The sequence below is a fragment of the Triticum aestivum genome, chromosome 4D, assembly GCF_018294505.1.
Source record: "Triticum aestivum cultivar Chinese Spring chromosome 4D, IWGSC CS RefSeq v2.1, whole genome shotgun sequence".
In the NCBI taxonomy this organism is placed as follows: domain Eukaryota; kingdom Viridiplantae; phylum Streptophyta; class Magnoliopsida; order Poales; family Poaceae; genus Triticum; species Triticum aestivum.
Window position 1 is genome coordinate 366,946,307 of NC_057805.1, and position 16,275 is coordinate 366,962,581.

Consider the following 16,275-nt stretch of genomic DNA (forward strand, 5'->3'; position numbering starts at 1 on the left):
CCCCGCGTGGGCCCTGTTGACCAGTCAACTGGTCTGTTGACCGCTGATGCAGGGCTGACGCCAGGATGACGTCACAATTCTTTTTCTGACGAATTTAGTAATTAAAACAAATTTCAGAATATTGCTGAACCTGCGAAAAATCGTAGAAAATAAACCGTAGCTCGGATGAAAAAACTTTGTACATGAAAGTTGCTCAGAACGACGAGACGAATCCGAATACGCAGTCCGTTTGTCAGCCACACGTTCCTAGCATAGCGAACATGGAACTTTCCCCCTTCGGTCCGTCTGTCCGAAAACGCGAAACATCGGGAATACTTTCCCGGATGTTTCCCCCCTTCGTCGGTATCGTCTACTGCCGCGTTAGGACACACCTAGCACCGCTCATTGTCATGTCACGCATCGTCATGCTTATGTTTGCATTGTATTTACTGTTTCTTCCCCCCTCTTCTCTCCGGTAGACTACGAGACCGACGCTGCTGCTGCCCAGTTCGACTACGGAGTTGACGACCCCTCCTACTTGCCAGAGCAACCAGGCAAGCCCCCCCCTTGATCACCAGATATCGCCTATTCTTCTCTATACTGCTTGCATTAGAGTAGTGTAGCATGTTACTGCTTTCCGTTATCCTATCCTGATGCATAGCCTATCCTTGCTACTACTGTTGTTACCTTTACCTGCAATCCTACATGCTTAGTATAGGATGCTAGTTTTCCATCAGTGGCCCTACATTCTTGTCCGTCTGCTGTGCTATACTATCGGGCCGTGATCACCTGGGCGGTGATCACGGGTATATACTTATATACCATATACATGACACATGTGATACTAAAGTCGGGTCGGCCCGTAGGAGTACCCGCAATTGGATCTTTGTGGCGGAGCGACAGGGCAGGTTGAGACCACCTAGGTGAGAGGTGGGCCTGGCCCTGGACGGCGTCCGTGGTTACTTCGACATAACACGCTTAACGAGTTCTTGGTATTTGATCTGAGTCTGGCCATTTGGTCTATACGCACTAACCATCTACGCGGGAGTAGTTATGGGTATCCCGGCGTCGTGGTATCAGCCGAAGCCTTCGTGACGTCAGCGACTGAGTGGCGCGCGCCGGATTGGACTAGAACGCCACTAGGCTAGGTCTGCTTCCGGCCGCGTACGCAACGTGCAGGTGTGCATAGGGCGATGGGCCCAGACCCCTGCGCGCATAGGGTTAGACCGGCGTGGTGACCTCTCTGTTGTGCCTAGGTGGGGCTGCGACGTGTTGATCTTCCGAGGCCGGGCATGACCCAGAAAAGTGTGTCCGGCCAAATGGGATCGAGCGTGTTGGGTTATGTGGTGCACCCCTGCAGGGAAGTTTATCTATTCGAATAGCCGTGTCCCTCGGTAAAAGGACGACCCGGAGTTGTACCTTGACCTTATGACAACTAGAACTGGATACTGAATAAAATACACCCTTCCAAGTGCCAGATACAACCCGGTGATCGCTCTCTAACAGGGCGACGAGGAGGGGATCGCCGGGTAGGATTATGCTATGCGATGCTACTTGGAGGACTTCAATCTACTCTCTTCTACATGCTGCAAGATGGAGATGGCCAGAAGCGTAGTCTTCGACAGGATTAGCTATCCCCCTCTTATTCTGGCATTCTGCAGTTCAGTCCACTGATATGCCCCTTTACACATATACCCATGCATATGTAGTGTAGCTCCTTGCTTGCGAGTACTTTGGATGAGTACTCACGGTTGCCTTTCTCCCTCTTTTTCCCCCTTTCCTTTCTATCTGGTTGTCGCAACCAGATGCTGGAGCCCAGGAGCCAGACGCCACCGTCGACGATGACTCCTACGACACTGGAGGTGCCTACTACTACGTGCAGCCCGCTGACGACGACCAGGAGTAGTTAGGAGGATCCCAGGCAGGAGGCCTGCGCCTCGTTCGATCTGTATCCCAGTTTGTGCTAGCCTTCTTAAGGCAAACTTGTTTAACTTATGTCTGTACTCAGATATTATTGCTTCCGCTGACTCGTCTGTGATCGAGCACTTGTATTCGAGCCCTCGAGGCCCCTGGCTTGTATTATGATGCTTGTATGACTTATTTATGTTTTAGAGTTGTGTTGTGATATCTTCCCGTGAGTCCCTGATCTTGGTCGTACACATTTGCGTGCATGATTAGTGTACGGCCAAATCGGGGGCGTCACACTTCTGGTCCAAGAAAAATCATCGCGAAGGTTTTATTCCCTTTGGACTCTGTTTGGTATTCCTTTTCTGCGAAACTCAAAAATAGGGAAAAACAGGAACTGGCAATGGACTCTAGGTTAATAGGTTAGTCCCAAAAATAATATAAAATAGTATATTAATGTATATAAAACATGCAAAATAGATAATATAATAGCATGGAACAATAAAAAATTGTAGATACGTTGGAGACGTATCAAGCATCCCCAAGCTTAATTCCTGCTCGTCCTCGAGTAGGTAAATGATAAAAACAGAATTTTTGATGTGGAATGCTACCTAACATATTTATCCATGTAATTTCTTTATTGTGGCATGAATCAGATCCGTAAGATTCAAAACAAAAGTTTAATATTGACATAAAAACAATAATACTTCAAGCATACTAACAAGGCAGTTATGTCTTCTCAAAATAACATGGCAAAAGAAAGCTTATCCCTACAAAATCATATAGTCTGGCTATGCTCCATCTTCATCACACAAAATATTTAAATCATGCACAACCCCGATGACAAGCCAAGCAATTGTTTCATACTTTTGATGTTCTCAAAAATTTTCAACTTTCACGCAATACATGAGCGTGAGCCATGGACATAGCACTATAGGTGGAATAGAAGGTGGTTGTGGAGAAGACAAAAAGAAGGAGATAATCCCACCTCGGGTACCTTCAAGACTCCTTTTTTCTCCCGTTTATTGTTTCCCAAGATAAAAAAATCTTTATATACCCCCCGAACCTATTGACCACCGTATAGCGAAGAAATCTTCTGTTTTCTTTCCTTGCTGTTTTCTGGCAGATCTAGGTCACCATGGCCGCTTCAAGCTCCTCCAAGGACAAGTTTTTCGAGAACGTCATCAACCCATATTTGCGGGAGGTGATGCAGCACCCTCAGGCTATGAAGATGCATGAGGGGGGTGCTCCACATCCGTGATGTGCAAGGTCCCAAAGGGACGGGAATCGTGGAGGCCAGGCTTGAAGCTATGGAGCAGGAGGTCTTCCGGTGCAAGGGGATGGTGGAACATGGACTCAATGCCAATCACCTCATGATCGCGGACTACACCCGTGATCTCAAGGTGGATGGCAAGTCAATGAAGGACATCGTCTTCACCTTCAACGAGCAAATCAACTTCCTCCAAAGCCAGATTTATGATCTCCAAAACCAAGTCTTTGAATATGATGCGAGGTTTAAAGGTATGAGTTTGGCTGCCAGTTGCAGGACCCGTGAGACTCACTCCTCCTCTTATGATGGTGAGCCCTTGCCATGGAAACCCGAGGATAAGATTGCTACTACTTCATCACCACCACCTCCTTCTTCATCACCAAAGGAAACTTGAGTATCGGGTATGGGCACTCCCCTTGGCTTGCGCCAAGCTTGGGGGAGGTGCCCCGGTATCGTATCACCTCCACTATCTTTTGCCTTTACTTATCTTAGTTCGATCCATAGTTATCTTTTGCTTTAGATGAATAAAAGTTTAGTTCGATCCTTTCTTTTTGAGAGTTTGCTTAGTGATCTATCCTTGTAATCGAGTGCGAGATATATAATAAAGTTTAGTTTAAGTTTTGCTTTCTTTACTTTCATGTTCAATAAAAAGAAAGGAAATAAATGAAAAATATCATATGCTAATCTTATAGTAAGTAATGACATCACATAAGGAAGAGTATAAGTAGAAATTTTATTGGAGATTTACAAACATACCATTGGTCAATAATGCAATTCATGAAAGAATTAACAAAGGAAGAGAAGATTCACATGCAAATACACCATCTTGGACATCTTTTGTGATTGTGAGCCCCGATCAAATTATTATATGCCAAAATTGTTGGGGAACGCAGTAATTTCAAAAAAAAAATCCTACGATCACGCAAGATCTATCTAGGAGATGCATAGCAATGAGAGGGGAGAGTGTGTCCACGTACCCTCGTAGACCGAAAGCGGAAGCGTTTAGTAACGCGGTTGATGTAGTCGAACTTCTTCGCGATCCAACCGATCCAAGTACCGAACGTATGGCACCTCCGCGTTCAGCACACGTTCAAGTCGATGACGTCCCTCGTACTCTTGATCCAGTTGAGGCCGCGGGAGAGTTCCGTCAGCACAACGGCGTGGCGACGGTGATGATGATGTTACCGGCGCAGGGCTTCGCCTAAGCAGTACGGCGATATGATCGAGGTGTGTAACTGTGGAGGGGGGCACCACACACGGCTAAAAGATCAACTTGTGTGTTCTAGGGTGCCCCCCTGCCCCTGTATATAAAGGAGGGAGAGGGAGAGGCAGCCGGCCCTAGGGGGGCGCCAAGGTGTGGAGTCCTGCTAGGACTCCCTAGTCCTACTAGGATTCCACCTCCCACACGGAGTAGGAAAGGGGGAAGGGAGAAGGAGAAGGAGAAGGAAAGGGGGGCGGCCCCCTTCTCCTAGTCCTAATCGGCCTCCTGCCCAAGGGGGGTGCACCAGCCCCTTGTGGGCTCGTGTGCTTCCCTCTTATGGCCCATAAGGCCCATAACTTCTCCTAGGGGGTTCCTGTAACCTCCCGGTACTCCGAAAAATACCCGAACTTCTCCGGAACCATTATGTTGTCGGAATATAGCCTTCCAATATATCAATCTTTATGTCTCGACCATTTCGAGACTCCTCGTCATGTCCGTGATCTCATCCGGGACTCCGAACAAACTTCGATTCATCAAATCACATAACAAATAATTCAAATCGTCATCAAACGTTAAGCGTGCGGACCCTATGGGTTCGAGAACTATGTAGACATGACCGAGACACATCTTCGGTCAATAACCAATAGCAGAACCTAGATGCTCATATTGGCTCCTACATATTCTACGAAGATGTTTATCGGTCAAATCGCATAACAACATACGTTGTTCCCTTTGTCATCGGTATGTTACTTGCCCGATATTCGACCGTCGGTATCATCATACCTAGTTCAATCTCGTTACCGGCAAGTCTCTTTACTCGTTCCATAATACTTCACCCCGCAACTAACTCATTAGTCACATTGCTTGCAAGGCTTATAGTGATGAGCATTACCAAGAGGGCCCAGAGATACCTCTCCGAAACATGGAGTGACAAATCCTAATCTCGATCTATGCCAACCCAACAAATACCTTCGGAGACACCTGTAGAGCATCTTTATAATCACCTATTTATGTTGTGACGTTTGATAGCACACAAAGTGTTCCTCCGGTATTCGGGAGTTGCATAATCTCATAGTCTGAGGAACATGTATAAGTCATGAAGAAAGCAGTAGCAATGAAACTGTAACGATCATAATGCTAAGCTAACGAATGGGTCTTGTCCATCACATCATTCTCCTAATTATGTAACCCCATTTATCAAAGGGACAATTCCATTTATCCCCCTAACTTGAGCCACCACCTGGCATTTGCCCCTAATTTTCAGGTATGCTCAAAAATACCCCTCTTCCGTCAAGTCACCTTACATAAATGCCCTTGCCGTCCGGTCAAAGGGGTTTGACCGTCTGGTGAATAGTAACATGGGGAACAGTAAATTCGAAAAAAATAGCAAAAAAAATCAAAAAAAATCTGAAATTTTGTGGGATCGAAGATACTTAAGGGCGCAAGGTGTGTGCGAATTTTCGCGTTGTTTGGACATTCTAGGAACTCGTGGGAAAGGAAAAAATTTAAATCTATACGGTGTGAACAGTAAGTTCAAAAAAATAGCAAGAAAATTTTAAAAAATATGAATTTTTTGGCATCAAAGAGGCTTGGGTGCGCAAGGCGCTTGCAATTTTTTGTGATCAAATGACATGCGAGGTGCTCTAGAAAAAAAAGCAAAATAGTGCATTTTTTCAAAGTTTTTTTCTGCGCCAAATTTTGTTTTTTCTCCTCGAGCTCCTACAGTGTCGAAACGCAAAAAAAAAATTTTGCACGCACCTTGCGCACCCCAGCCTCTTTGATGCCAAAAAATTTCAATTTTTTTTAATTTTCTTGCTATTGTTTTTTGAATTTAATGCTCACAGCGTACATTTTAAAGTTTTTCGTTTGACACGAGCTGCTGGAATGTCCAAATGGTGCCAAAATTTTGCACGCGCCTTGCTCCCTTGAGTATCTTCGATCCCACAAAATTTCAGAATTTTTTGATTTTTTTTTGCTATTTTTTGCGAATTTACTGTTCACCATTTACTATTCACCAAACGGTCAAACCCCTTTGACCGGACGGTAACGGCAAAGAAGGGCATTTCTGTAAGGTGACTTGACGGAAGAGGGGTATTTTTGAGCATACCTGAAAATTAGGGGCAAATGCCAGGTGGTGGCTCAAGTTAGGGGGATAAATGGAATTGTCCCTTCATCTAATGACAACACATGTCTATGGTTAGGAAACATAACCATCTTTGATAAACGAGCTAGTCAAGTAGAGGCATACTAGGGACACTTATATTTTGTATATGTATTCACACATGTACTAAGTTTCTGGTTAATACAACTCTAGCATGAATAATAAACATTTATCATGAAATAAGGAAATAAATAATAACTTTATTATTGCCTCTAGGGCATATTTCCTTCAAAAATTACTGAAGTTTGACAAGGAAGACAACATAATGATTTATGTTTGTTCATATCCACATAGAAGTTACATTGTCATAGATCCTTTAACATGTGGTGCTTGCCCCTATCTTTGCTAGCCAAAAATTCCTCACTAAGTAGAGATACTACTTGTGCATCCAAAAACCCTTAGACCAAAATCTTGTTTTGAGAGTCCACCATACGTACCTATGGATTGCGTAAGATCCTTCAAATAAGTTGTCATCGGTGCAATAAGGCAATTAAAATTGCTTCTAAAAGTGTTAGATCATTTAGTGTAAGAGAAAATTGAGCGTTGTATGAACTTGTGATGGCAAAGAATAAAAGCGACATACTGCATAATAAAGTATGCTATCATAAGGGGCAATATAACATGACGTTCTTTTGCACTAAGAGATTGAGCATACAAACAAAAAGCGCATGTCAACCTCTGCTTCCCTCTGCGAAGGGTCTATCTTTTACTTTTATGTATTTACTTTATGCAAGAGTCAAAGTTTTTCTCTCTATTCCTTTTTATTTTCTCTTTTGGCAAGCATCATGTGGTGAGGAAAGATCTAGGCACATATATCCAATTGGATATGAGTGACATGAGTTATTATTGTTGACATCACCCTTGAGGTGAATACCTTGGTAAGCGAAATTATAAGCCCCTATCTTTCTATGTGTCCGGTTGAAACTTTTTGCTCATGTGTATGAGGTGAGTCTTAGTAATCATAGAAGACTATAAGATGGTTGAGTATGTGGACTTGCCAAAAAGGCTTCGATACGTGACCCTTCCTGAAAAGATGATGAATTGTAGTTGCAAAGTTGACTGAGAACATAGTTTGTTGGTTTTCAATAGAGTTTATGCTTTATACTTCGATGTTGTGATGAATTGTTACTTATTCATGAGAAGTATATGATAAAAGTTCTATGATAAAGTTTTATGTTAAAGTTTGTTTTTGTTATAATAATATACATGATGCTTCTATGTCCGTATTTTTTTTTATCAACACCTCTCTCTCTCTCTAAGCATGTGGACATGTTTTTCGATTTCGGTTTTCGCTTGAGGACAAGCGAGGTCTAAGCTTGGGGGAGTTGATACATCCATTTTGCATCATGTTTTCTTACTATTATTCATATTGTTTTTATGTATAATAATGCTTTTTGGAGTAATTCTAATGCCTTTTCTCTCATAATATGCAAGGTCCACACAAAGAGGGAGAATACCGGCAGCTGGAATTCTGGACCTGAAAAAGCTACGTCATGCTACCTATTCTGCACAACTCCAAATGAGCTGAAACTTCACGGGGATTTTTATGGAATATATAAGAAATATTAGAGCAAATAAGTACCAGAGGGCCCCCACCAGGTGGGCACAACCCACCTGGGCGTGCTAGGGAGCCCAGGCGCGCCCTAGTGGGTTGTGCCCTCCTCGGCCCACCTCTGGTGCCCCTCTTTTGGTATATAAGTCATTTTGACCTAGAAAAAAAATAAGGAGAGGACTTTCGGGATGAAGCGCTGCCGCCTCGAGGCGGAACTTGGGCAGGAGCACTTTGACCCTCCGGCAGAGCGATTCTGCCGGGGGAACTTCCCTCCTGGAGGGGGAAATCATCGTCATCATCATCACCAACAAGTCTCCCATCTTGGGGAGGGCAATCTCCATCAACATCTTCAACAACACCATCTCCTCTCAAACCCTAATTCATCTCTTGTGTTCAATCTTTGTACCGAAACTATAGATTGGTGTTTGTGGGTGACTAGTAGTGTTGATTACACCTTGTAGTTGATTACTATATGGTTTATTCAGTGGAAGATTATATGTTCAGATCCATTATACTATTTAATACCCCTCTGATCTTGAGCATGATTATCATTTGTGAGTAGTTACTTTTGTTCTTGAGGTCACGGGAGAAATCTTGTTGCAAGTAATCATGTGAACTTGATATGTGTTTGACATTTTGATTGTATGTATGTTGTGATTCCCTTAGTGGTGTCATGTGAACGTCGACTACATGGCACTTCACCATATTTGGGCCTAAGGGAATGCATTGTGGAGTAGTTATTAGATGATGGGTTGCGAGAGTAACAGAATCTTAAACCCTAGTTTATGCGCTATTACGTTAGGGACCGATTTGGATCAAAAAGTTAATGCTATGGTTAGAATTTATTCTTAATACTTTTCTTGTAGTTGTGGATGCTTGCGAGGGGGTTAATCATAAGTAGGAGGTTTTTTCAAGTAAGAACAACACCTAAGCACTAGTCCACCCACATATTAAATTATCAAAGTAGCGAACACAAATCAAATCAACATGATGAAAGTGACTAAATGAAATTCACGTGTACCCTCAAGAACGCTTTGCTTATCATAAGAGACCATTTTGGCATGTCCTTTGCCTCAAAAGGATTGGGCTACCTTGCTGCACTTTTGTTACTATTACCGTTACTTGCTCGTTACAAATTATCTTGCTATCAAACTGCTCGTTACTTTAATTTCAGTGCTTGCAGAGAATACCTTGCTGAAAACCACTTGTCATTTCCTTCTGCTCCTTGTTGGGTTCGACACTCTTACTTATCGAAAGGACTACGATTGATCCCATATACTTGTGGGTCATCACCGGCGCAAGGGCCAGAGGAGCAGGCGCAGTCTAGGCGGCGTCACCAGCACCAGAAGGAGGTGCATTGGCTAAGAGGACGGCGTGGAGCGGGTCGGCAGCGACGACGGCTCCATGGGGGCGGAAGCGGGATCGGTGATCTGCGCAAATGGGTTAACCAGGCCAGGAGCATGTGATACCATTTTTGACAGAGAGGTTAGGGAGAAATCACAGCACACTTGATTCATTCATCGGCAGAGGTATCTTACATTCTTAAAAAGTTGATCCCCACTACTACCAATTCTCTTAACAAGCAGCCCGTCCACATCATTATCTAGCCACGTCAGCAATTCTGTTCATGTATGCATGCATTTTGTACGTAGATATGAGACGCAATGCAACCTTCTACCCAGCGTAACCCAGCCATTCGACATGCAGCATTCCATCCAGTATTAATTGCCTCTTTAGTCGGTATTTAGTTGGGCGGAGGAACTGACTATTACCTCTCCCTCCAGCCTGTCTATCTTCTCCATAATCTAGCCCGGGTATTTAGTTGGGCGGAGGAACTGGCGATTACATCTTCCTCTAGCCTCTCTGTCTTCTCCATAATCCAGCCGGGTATTTAGTCGGGCAGAGGAACTTGCCGGTACAATTTTCTGCTCATATTTTCTTCTGCACCTTCCGCAACGAATCATATTCTCCAATATAAAGCAAGCATGACCTGCCGCCTGGTCGCCTGGGGATATCCCGTCGATCACCCACTAGGTGATCTGCGCCTCTGTTAGATCCGAGGACGCCGACACAGTCCGTCGCCTGGTAGTCAGCATTCGACTCCGCCGGGTCGCTCGCCACCATCCAACTTGGGGACGCTGTCCCATGCCGGCCAACTCCGAGGCGTCCTATTCCAGCATGTTGCTCGCTACCGTGTTAAATTGATGGACGTCGGGGAGTCTGCGTTGTAGTACGTCGCAGCGGGGGTCAGCACACTCAGTCTTCCACCTTCTTCTCATGTGCTCACCACCATCCACTGACATCTCGATCCCGACGCCTTCCGCGTGGTCGCCAAGCAACACGGTGCATCGCATCATGCTCGACGATGAGGCATCCGACGCCAAGGCTTCCAAATCCAGCACATCCCTCGCTGCCGTGTTGATGGGCGCCGAGGAGTCCGCGTTGTGCGTCGCAGTAGAGGCCGGAGCGCGTGGAGTCGTCTACCTCTGCCCAAACATCTTCCGTGTGAATGCCAAGAAAGGGCACACAGGTGAGCTCCTCTTTTCAACGCATTATTCCCACTGTATTCCTGATTCTACTTGGCCCGGCTGCATTTTCCTCAGCTAGGTACATCAATTTGAAAATACAAGGATAACATTTGATTAGTTTGGTGTTTTGGACTTTACAGTTTGATTGGTTGGACTATACTTATGCCAGGATATGTGGATTCACAAGAGATGTGGCTGTCCAATTGTTCAGTGGTAACAATGGTCGATTTTGGTACTAATCAAAAGGAAATTAAAAACCATTGTGTATATGATTTGGTTAAGACCCCTAAGATTCTCTGTATTTTTTTGTAGTTTGCACAACTAATAAATTACAACAATGCAATGGGTCACTTTTCTGAATTATTCTTTTTTACAAAGTGTATATTTAGATTTTTGACATTATTCCTTTAGTATGACATTTGACTGTGTTCTGAAGAGACCACAAAGGTCAAGGCATTCAGGAAGACAGGAGCTATTCCAACTCCTGGGCGTTTCGATTTGTTCAAATCATCATGCCGGTGTTGTGTGCTATAAAACAAAATCCATTGAATGTAAATAAAATTCATCATAAAAGTAATTCCAATCGTTATCATCTTCACGACAACAAAATCCGTAGCAATGCGCGGGGTGTCATCTAGTATGTACAGTTACAAGGCCACTGTAGAAGGAAGGTAATTAAAACGGATTTTGTAACGCGCGGGGTGTTATCTAGCACTACCCTCGACGTGCGCCACGATCTAGCTGCACGGACTGAAGCATGTCCGTGTACGTATGAGCTATACAAAGAGCATACACGACGAGTGAGGGCTTTTGGAGGCCGAGCTCCACGGAGCTCGTTTTCAAAATACAAATTTCCACAAGGTGAATTTTTTTGAAATTGTTTGTATACACTTTCACACATGTGTATTGCGTCTGTGCAAAAATTCATAACCAAAATACTTTCACACGTGGTGTACAGAAAAAAGACAAAAACGTATTTCTAGAATGGGCCAATATTTTTTGTTGTTGGGCCGGATTTTTATTTTTTTGTACAGCCTACAAATCACAAATTCAAAAAAAATTCTTACACGTTCGTGCGGAAATCTATTAAGTTACCGTGGAATTTTGTTTTAAATTTTTCTGAAACTTTGAAATATAAATTTTGGTTTTTTCAAAATACCGAGCTCCCTGGAGCTCGGCCTCCGTTGGCATTTTCCACATACAAGATGGCCTACTATGCATTCTAACAAGTTGGATTGACACTATTTGATGGATGAGATTTGATAGATCTCGCTCTTTCAGTCTTTTTATATTGGTATATGATACGATATAGATATAGATGCTGAAGGCATGTGTTTGATTTATACCCTGTGCATCAATTTTTGGATTTTTCTGTCTTTAGTTGGGAAAAAGATCAACGTTAATTGCGTTCAAAACGAGAAAGAGATCGGTGTACGTTAATTACAATCAAAACGGGAAAGAGATCAGCATGCGTTAATTGCATTTTAAACGGGAAAGGGATCAGTGTCATTTGCGGTGCAGAAGGAAAATAATTAAATTTGCAAGTTGTAGAAACAAATCCGAAGAAATCGTTGTCAATATCACCTCGCGGCCCATGTCTCGTTCTTAAGTCACGGCCACGCAACCGTGATCGAATGGGTGGGATCCGTTCGGCTCTATCCCTAATATTGGACAATTCGCCGTTTAACTTTCTCCCGTCAATATTACTACTATACAGTATCTTTCTGTCCGAAAGTACTTACCGGAAAAATGGATATATTTAGACATATTTTTGAACAAGTATTTCTGGACGGAGATAGCATGATTTTTCTCAAAATAAAATTAGTCTCGATCAGTTCTTACGAGGGAGAAATGTTGAACCAGCCAGTCTAAAAGCAAGGCAACCGCGCAACCTCAATTAGAGCATGTAGAGAATGCAAATGGAGGTCGTCTACCTCGGCGTAGCTCTCGTGTCCTTGTGTGCCGTGCTTCTTTCCAGCCGCAGACGCAGGCGCTCGGCAATGAACGAGCTGCCGGGGCCGTGGCAGCTGCCGGTGATCGGAAGCCTGCACCACCTCGTCGGGCAGCTCCCCCACCGCGCGATGCGTGACCTAGCGCGGCGCTACGGGCCGGTCATGCTCCTCCGGCTCGGCGAGGTGCCCACGCTGGTGGTGTCGTCCCGGGAGGGTGCCCGTGAGGTGACGAAGACCCACGACTTGGCGTTTGCGACGCGGCCTCTGAGCGCCACAGCGCGTGTGCTCACCAACGGCGGCCGGGACATTGTGTTCGCACCGTACGGTGACCACTGGCACCAGGTTAAGAAGATCGCCGTCTTCGAGCTCTTATCGGCGCGGCGCGTCACGTCCTTCCGCGCCGTCCGCGAGGAGGAGGTCGCCGCCGTGCTCCGCGATGTCGCCGAGGCCGCGGTGGCCACGCGCCCCGTGGAGCTGCGCGCGTGCCTCTCCGCGCTCGGCATCGACATCACGGTCCGCGCCATCATGGGTGACCGGTTCAAGGAGCGCGATGTGTTCCTCCACGCGCTCGACCGCTCCACGAAGCTCGTGGCGGGGTTCAACCCGCCGGACCTGTGGCCGTCGTCCCGGTTTGCCGGCTATCTCAGCGGGGCCGTGCGCAGCGCCAAGGAGTGCCGTGACATCGGGAACGGCATCCTCGACGCCATCATCAAGGAGCGGCTCGAGAGGACGATGGAAGGTGGCGGAGGCCAGAAGAACGAGGACTTGCTCGACGTGCTGCTAAGCATGCACAAGGAGGGCAAGCTCGACATGGACGCCGTCAAATACGTCATCTTCGTAAGTACTGTACTCCTTTTTTTACATATTATTTGAAAGGTTTAGCTTTATCCCGAGTCAAATTTCATTAAGTTTAGCTCTAATCAAGCTTATGAATACCAGATTTATTTTCTTAGATTCATCGTAAAATATCCTGAGGCACAATTCGTTAGGCGGATTATATAATTGTTTTGTAACGCTGATACGTGTCTAGATTTACAGTTCTCAGGCCCTTTTAAGTCTCACAAAACGAAACTCTCTCCACAATCAATGGTTCACACAGGACCTATTCAGCGCCGGCAGCGAGACAACTACGCTAGAGTGGGCATTCGCAGAGCTGATGAGGAACCCAAAGGTGATGCACAAGGCAACCGCCGAGGTTCGGCGAGCCTTCAGGGCCCAAGGCACCGTAGCGGAGCACCGCCTCAACGAGCTCCCGTACATGCACCTGGTCATTCGGGAGGCGCTGCGGCTGCACATGCCCACGCCGTTGCTCCTCCCGCGGGAGTGCCGGGAGCCATGCCAGGTGCTCGGGTATGACGTGCCGCAGGGCACGCAGCTGCTAGTCAACGTCTGGGCACTGGGCCGTGACAAGCGGTACTGGCCTGACGGGCCGGAGGAGTTTCGGCCGGAGCGGTTCGAGGACGAGGATGCTGTGGACTTTAAGGGTAACGACTTCTCTTTTCTGCCGTTCGGCGCAGGCCGGAGGATGTGCCCTGCCATGGCATTCGGCCTCGCCAACATCGAGCTCGCACTCGCGAGCCTGCTGTTCCACTTCGACTAGGAGGGTCCAAGTCCAGATGAATTGGACATGGCCGAGGCGTTTGGTGTTACCGCGCGGCGGAAGGCCGACCTCCTCCTGCGCCCTGTCCTCCGTGTGCCCGTTCCCTTCCTGGAGTCTACTCCACCGGCAGGCAACGGAGATCGTTAGCGTCCTACGCTCCTTGTCGTCATAGAGGCAAGTATGATCGCTTCATTCGACAAGGTCGTAGTGCATTGCACCTGCATGCATGTGCTTGAACAAATACCATCATAATAAGACTGCCTGTCCATCATATTAATCAGCATAAAATAGATCTTTGCAAGCACATGCATATGTTGGTGTGTGCATGTATTTACGTATCGATAAATAAAGACACAGGAGCCCGCGATCCGTGTTTGCCGTGCTTCAGTGCTTGTTTGTAGACTTGGTCATACTATGGGTTGTTCAAGTGACAATATTAAGGACCAGTTTGTTTGAGGTTCAAGGATCAAATTCAGCTTTTCTAGTGAAGCTGAATCTAAAGCTTATTTGAAGAGCTCTTTTACAATACCCTTAAATTAATATAAGCCGTCTATTTCTGGCAATCCAATGGCCAGTATGATCTGATACTCCATCTTTTGTTCCACGGAGTGCTGACTCGAAGAGTCATGGAGTACCTTGATCTAAGGGGCAAAACAGTAATCGCACCAATCATTATATGGTTATTTCTCTTGGTGGTATTTTGATATTCCCACCATAACCTTTGGTTCGTACTGCTCTCGTTTCCGTCCGTGAACGCCGCCGCCACTGCGATCTGCTCCGCCTGCCGCTGCCGCCATGCTTGTGTCCTCCACAATCAGATCGGACGTTGGCACGTTCTAATCTCTGAACATAATCGACGGATTTGTGAAGCCCAGTAATGCATCCTAGACCTGGAGGAATGCAGCGGATGGATAGACATGTCTCAGGCTTTTCACTAGAGGATGCACCAGCGGAGAATCAATGGAGACATCCTAGGTGCAGATTGCCACGGGCGATGACAACAATTCTGATGGAGTGAAGAGAAATCTTGAATCTAGCTGGCGGCGGCGAAGCCTTTTTTCTGACGGCCTCACCGCTGAATGTAGGATCGATGGACAGCCTTTTTCTTCCAAACTGAACGATCGGCCTCTATTATGGAAATCCCAAAATACCATTCGTAAAATGTCTAAGTTACCCTTCATCATGGACGGCCAGATATGTTTGGTACTCCGGTTAATGCCATGGGAGTACCAGGGTACCGTAAAAAAGCTCTTCAAATAAGCTTTCCTAGTGAAAATGAATATGGAATCTGAAACCAACAACTATTTTGAATTAGCTTTGTCAGTTAAGCTTAATCTGGATTTGGGTCATTGTGTTATTTGCCGAAGCACCACAAAGTGCGTACTTCGATGGTGAAACAGATTCTGTGAATCAGATTTGCCACTGAAGCAAATCCAAAGGTGAGTCGACTCCAATCAAAGCTGAATGTTTGGGCCTTTTATCACTATGAATCAGCTTTGACACTGAAGTAAATCCACAAGTAATTTGAATCCAATCAAAACTGAAACAAACAGGGACTAAATGCAGGCACTGAGGTTGATACTACTTCCTTCCATCATATTACATATCTTAGAAATTTTATTAGCTATTGTTATACACCAGCCCTTGTTGCTGAATTATATCTACTACTCCCTCTGTTCACTTTTATAAGACATTGTTGCCATTTCAGACAGCAGTCAAAACAGTTCAATGTATGCTGTCTGAAATTATAACACCCCCAGTGTCATGCTACAGTAATCCCATGTTAATGGTGCCATGTCATCATGTTACTGTTGCTAATCTTCACGATCCAAATCACAATTCAAATTCAAATCCAATCTAAAGTCAAAAGTTCATATTTGTCAGACATGAAATCTAAAATGTTCATCTTGTGCCAAAAAATTCCCATAACTAATATTGGTAGTGAACCAACATTTTTGCAAAGTGTTTAAGTGCACTATACTAGCTAAAACAGTGCTTATAACATTTGTTTAAATGCTTTTTTAATTTGTAAAAATGCTAACCTGTTTTATTCAAGTGCTAAACTAATTGTGGCAGTAGCCTAAAGCATGATGATATTTTAGGTGTAAGTTTTATAATTTATAGAAC

The 16,275-nt window shown here is 45.2% G+C and overlaps 1 protein-coding gene across 1 annotated transcript; it reads left to right on the forward strand.

Annotated features, from left to right (window-relative positions):
• Positions 1-12,596: 12,596 nt before the first annotated feature.
• On the forward strand, positions 12,597-14,148 carry LOC123100049 (zealexin A1 synthase-like). The gene is made up of 2 exons (XM_044522042.1): positions 12,597-13,385; positions 13,648-14,148. The coding sequence occupies exons 1-2, from the start codon at positions 12,597-12,599 to the stop codon at positions 14,146-14,148; spliced, it is 1,290 nt and encodes a 429-aa protein (XP_044377977.1).
• The last annotated feature ends 2,127 nt before the right edge of the window (positions 14,149-16,275 follow it).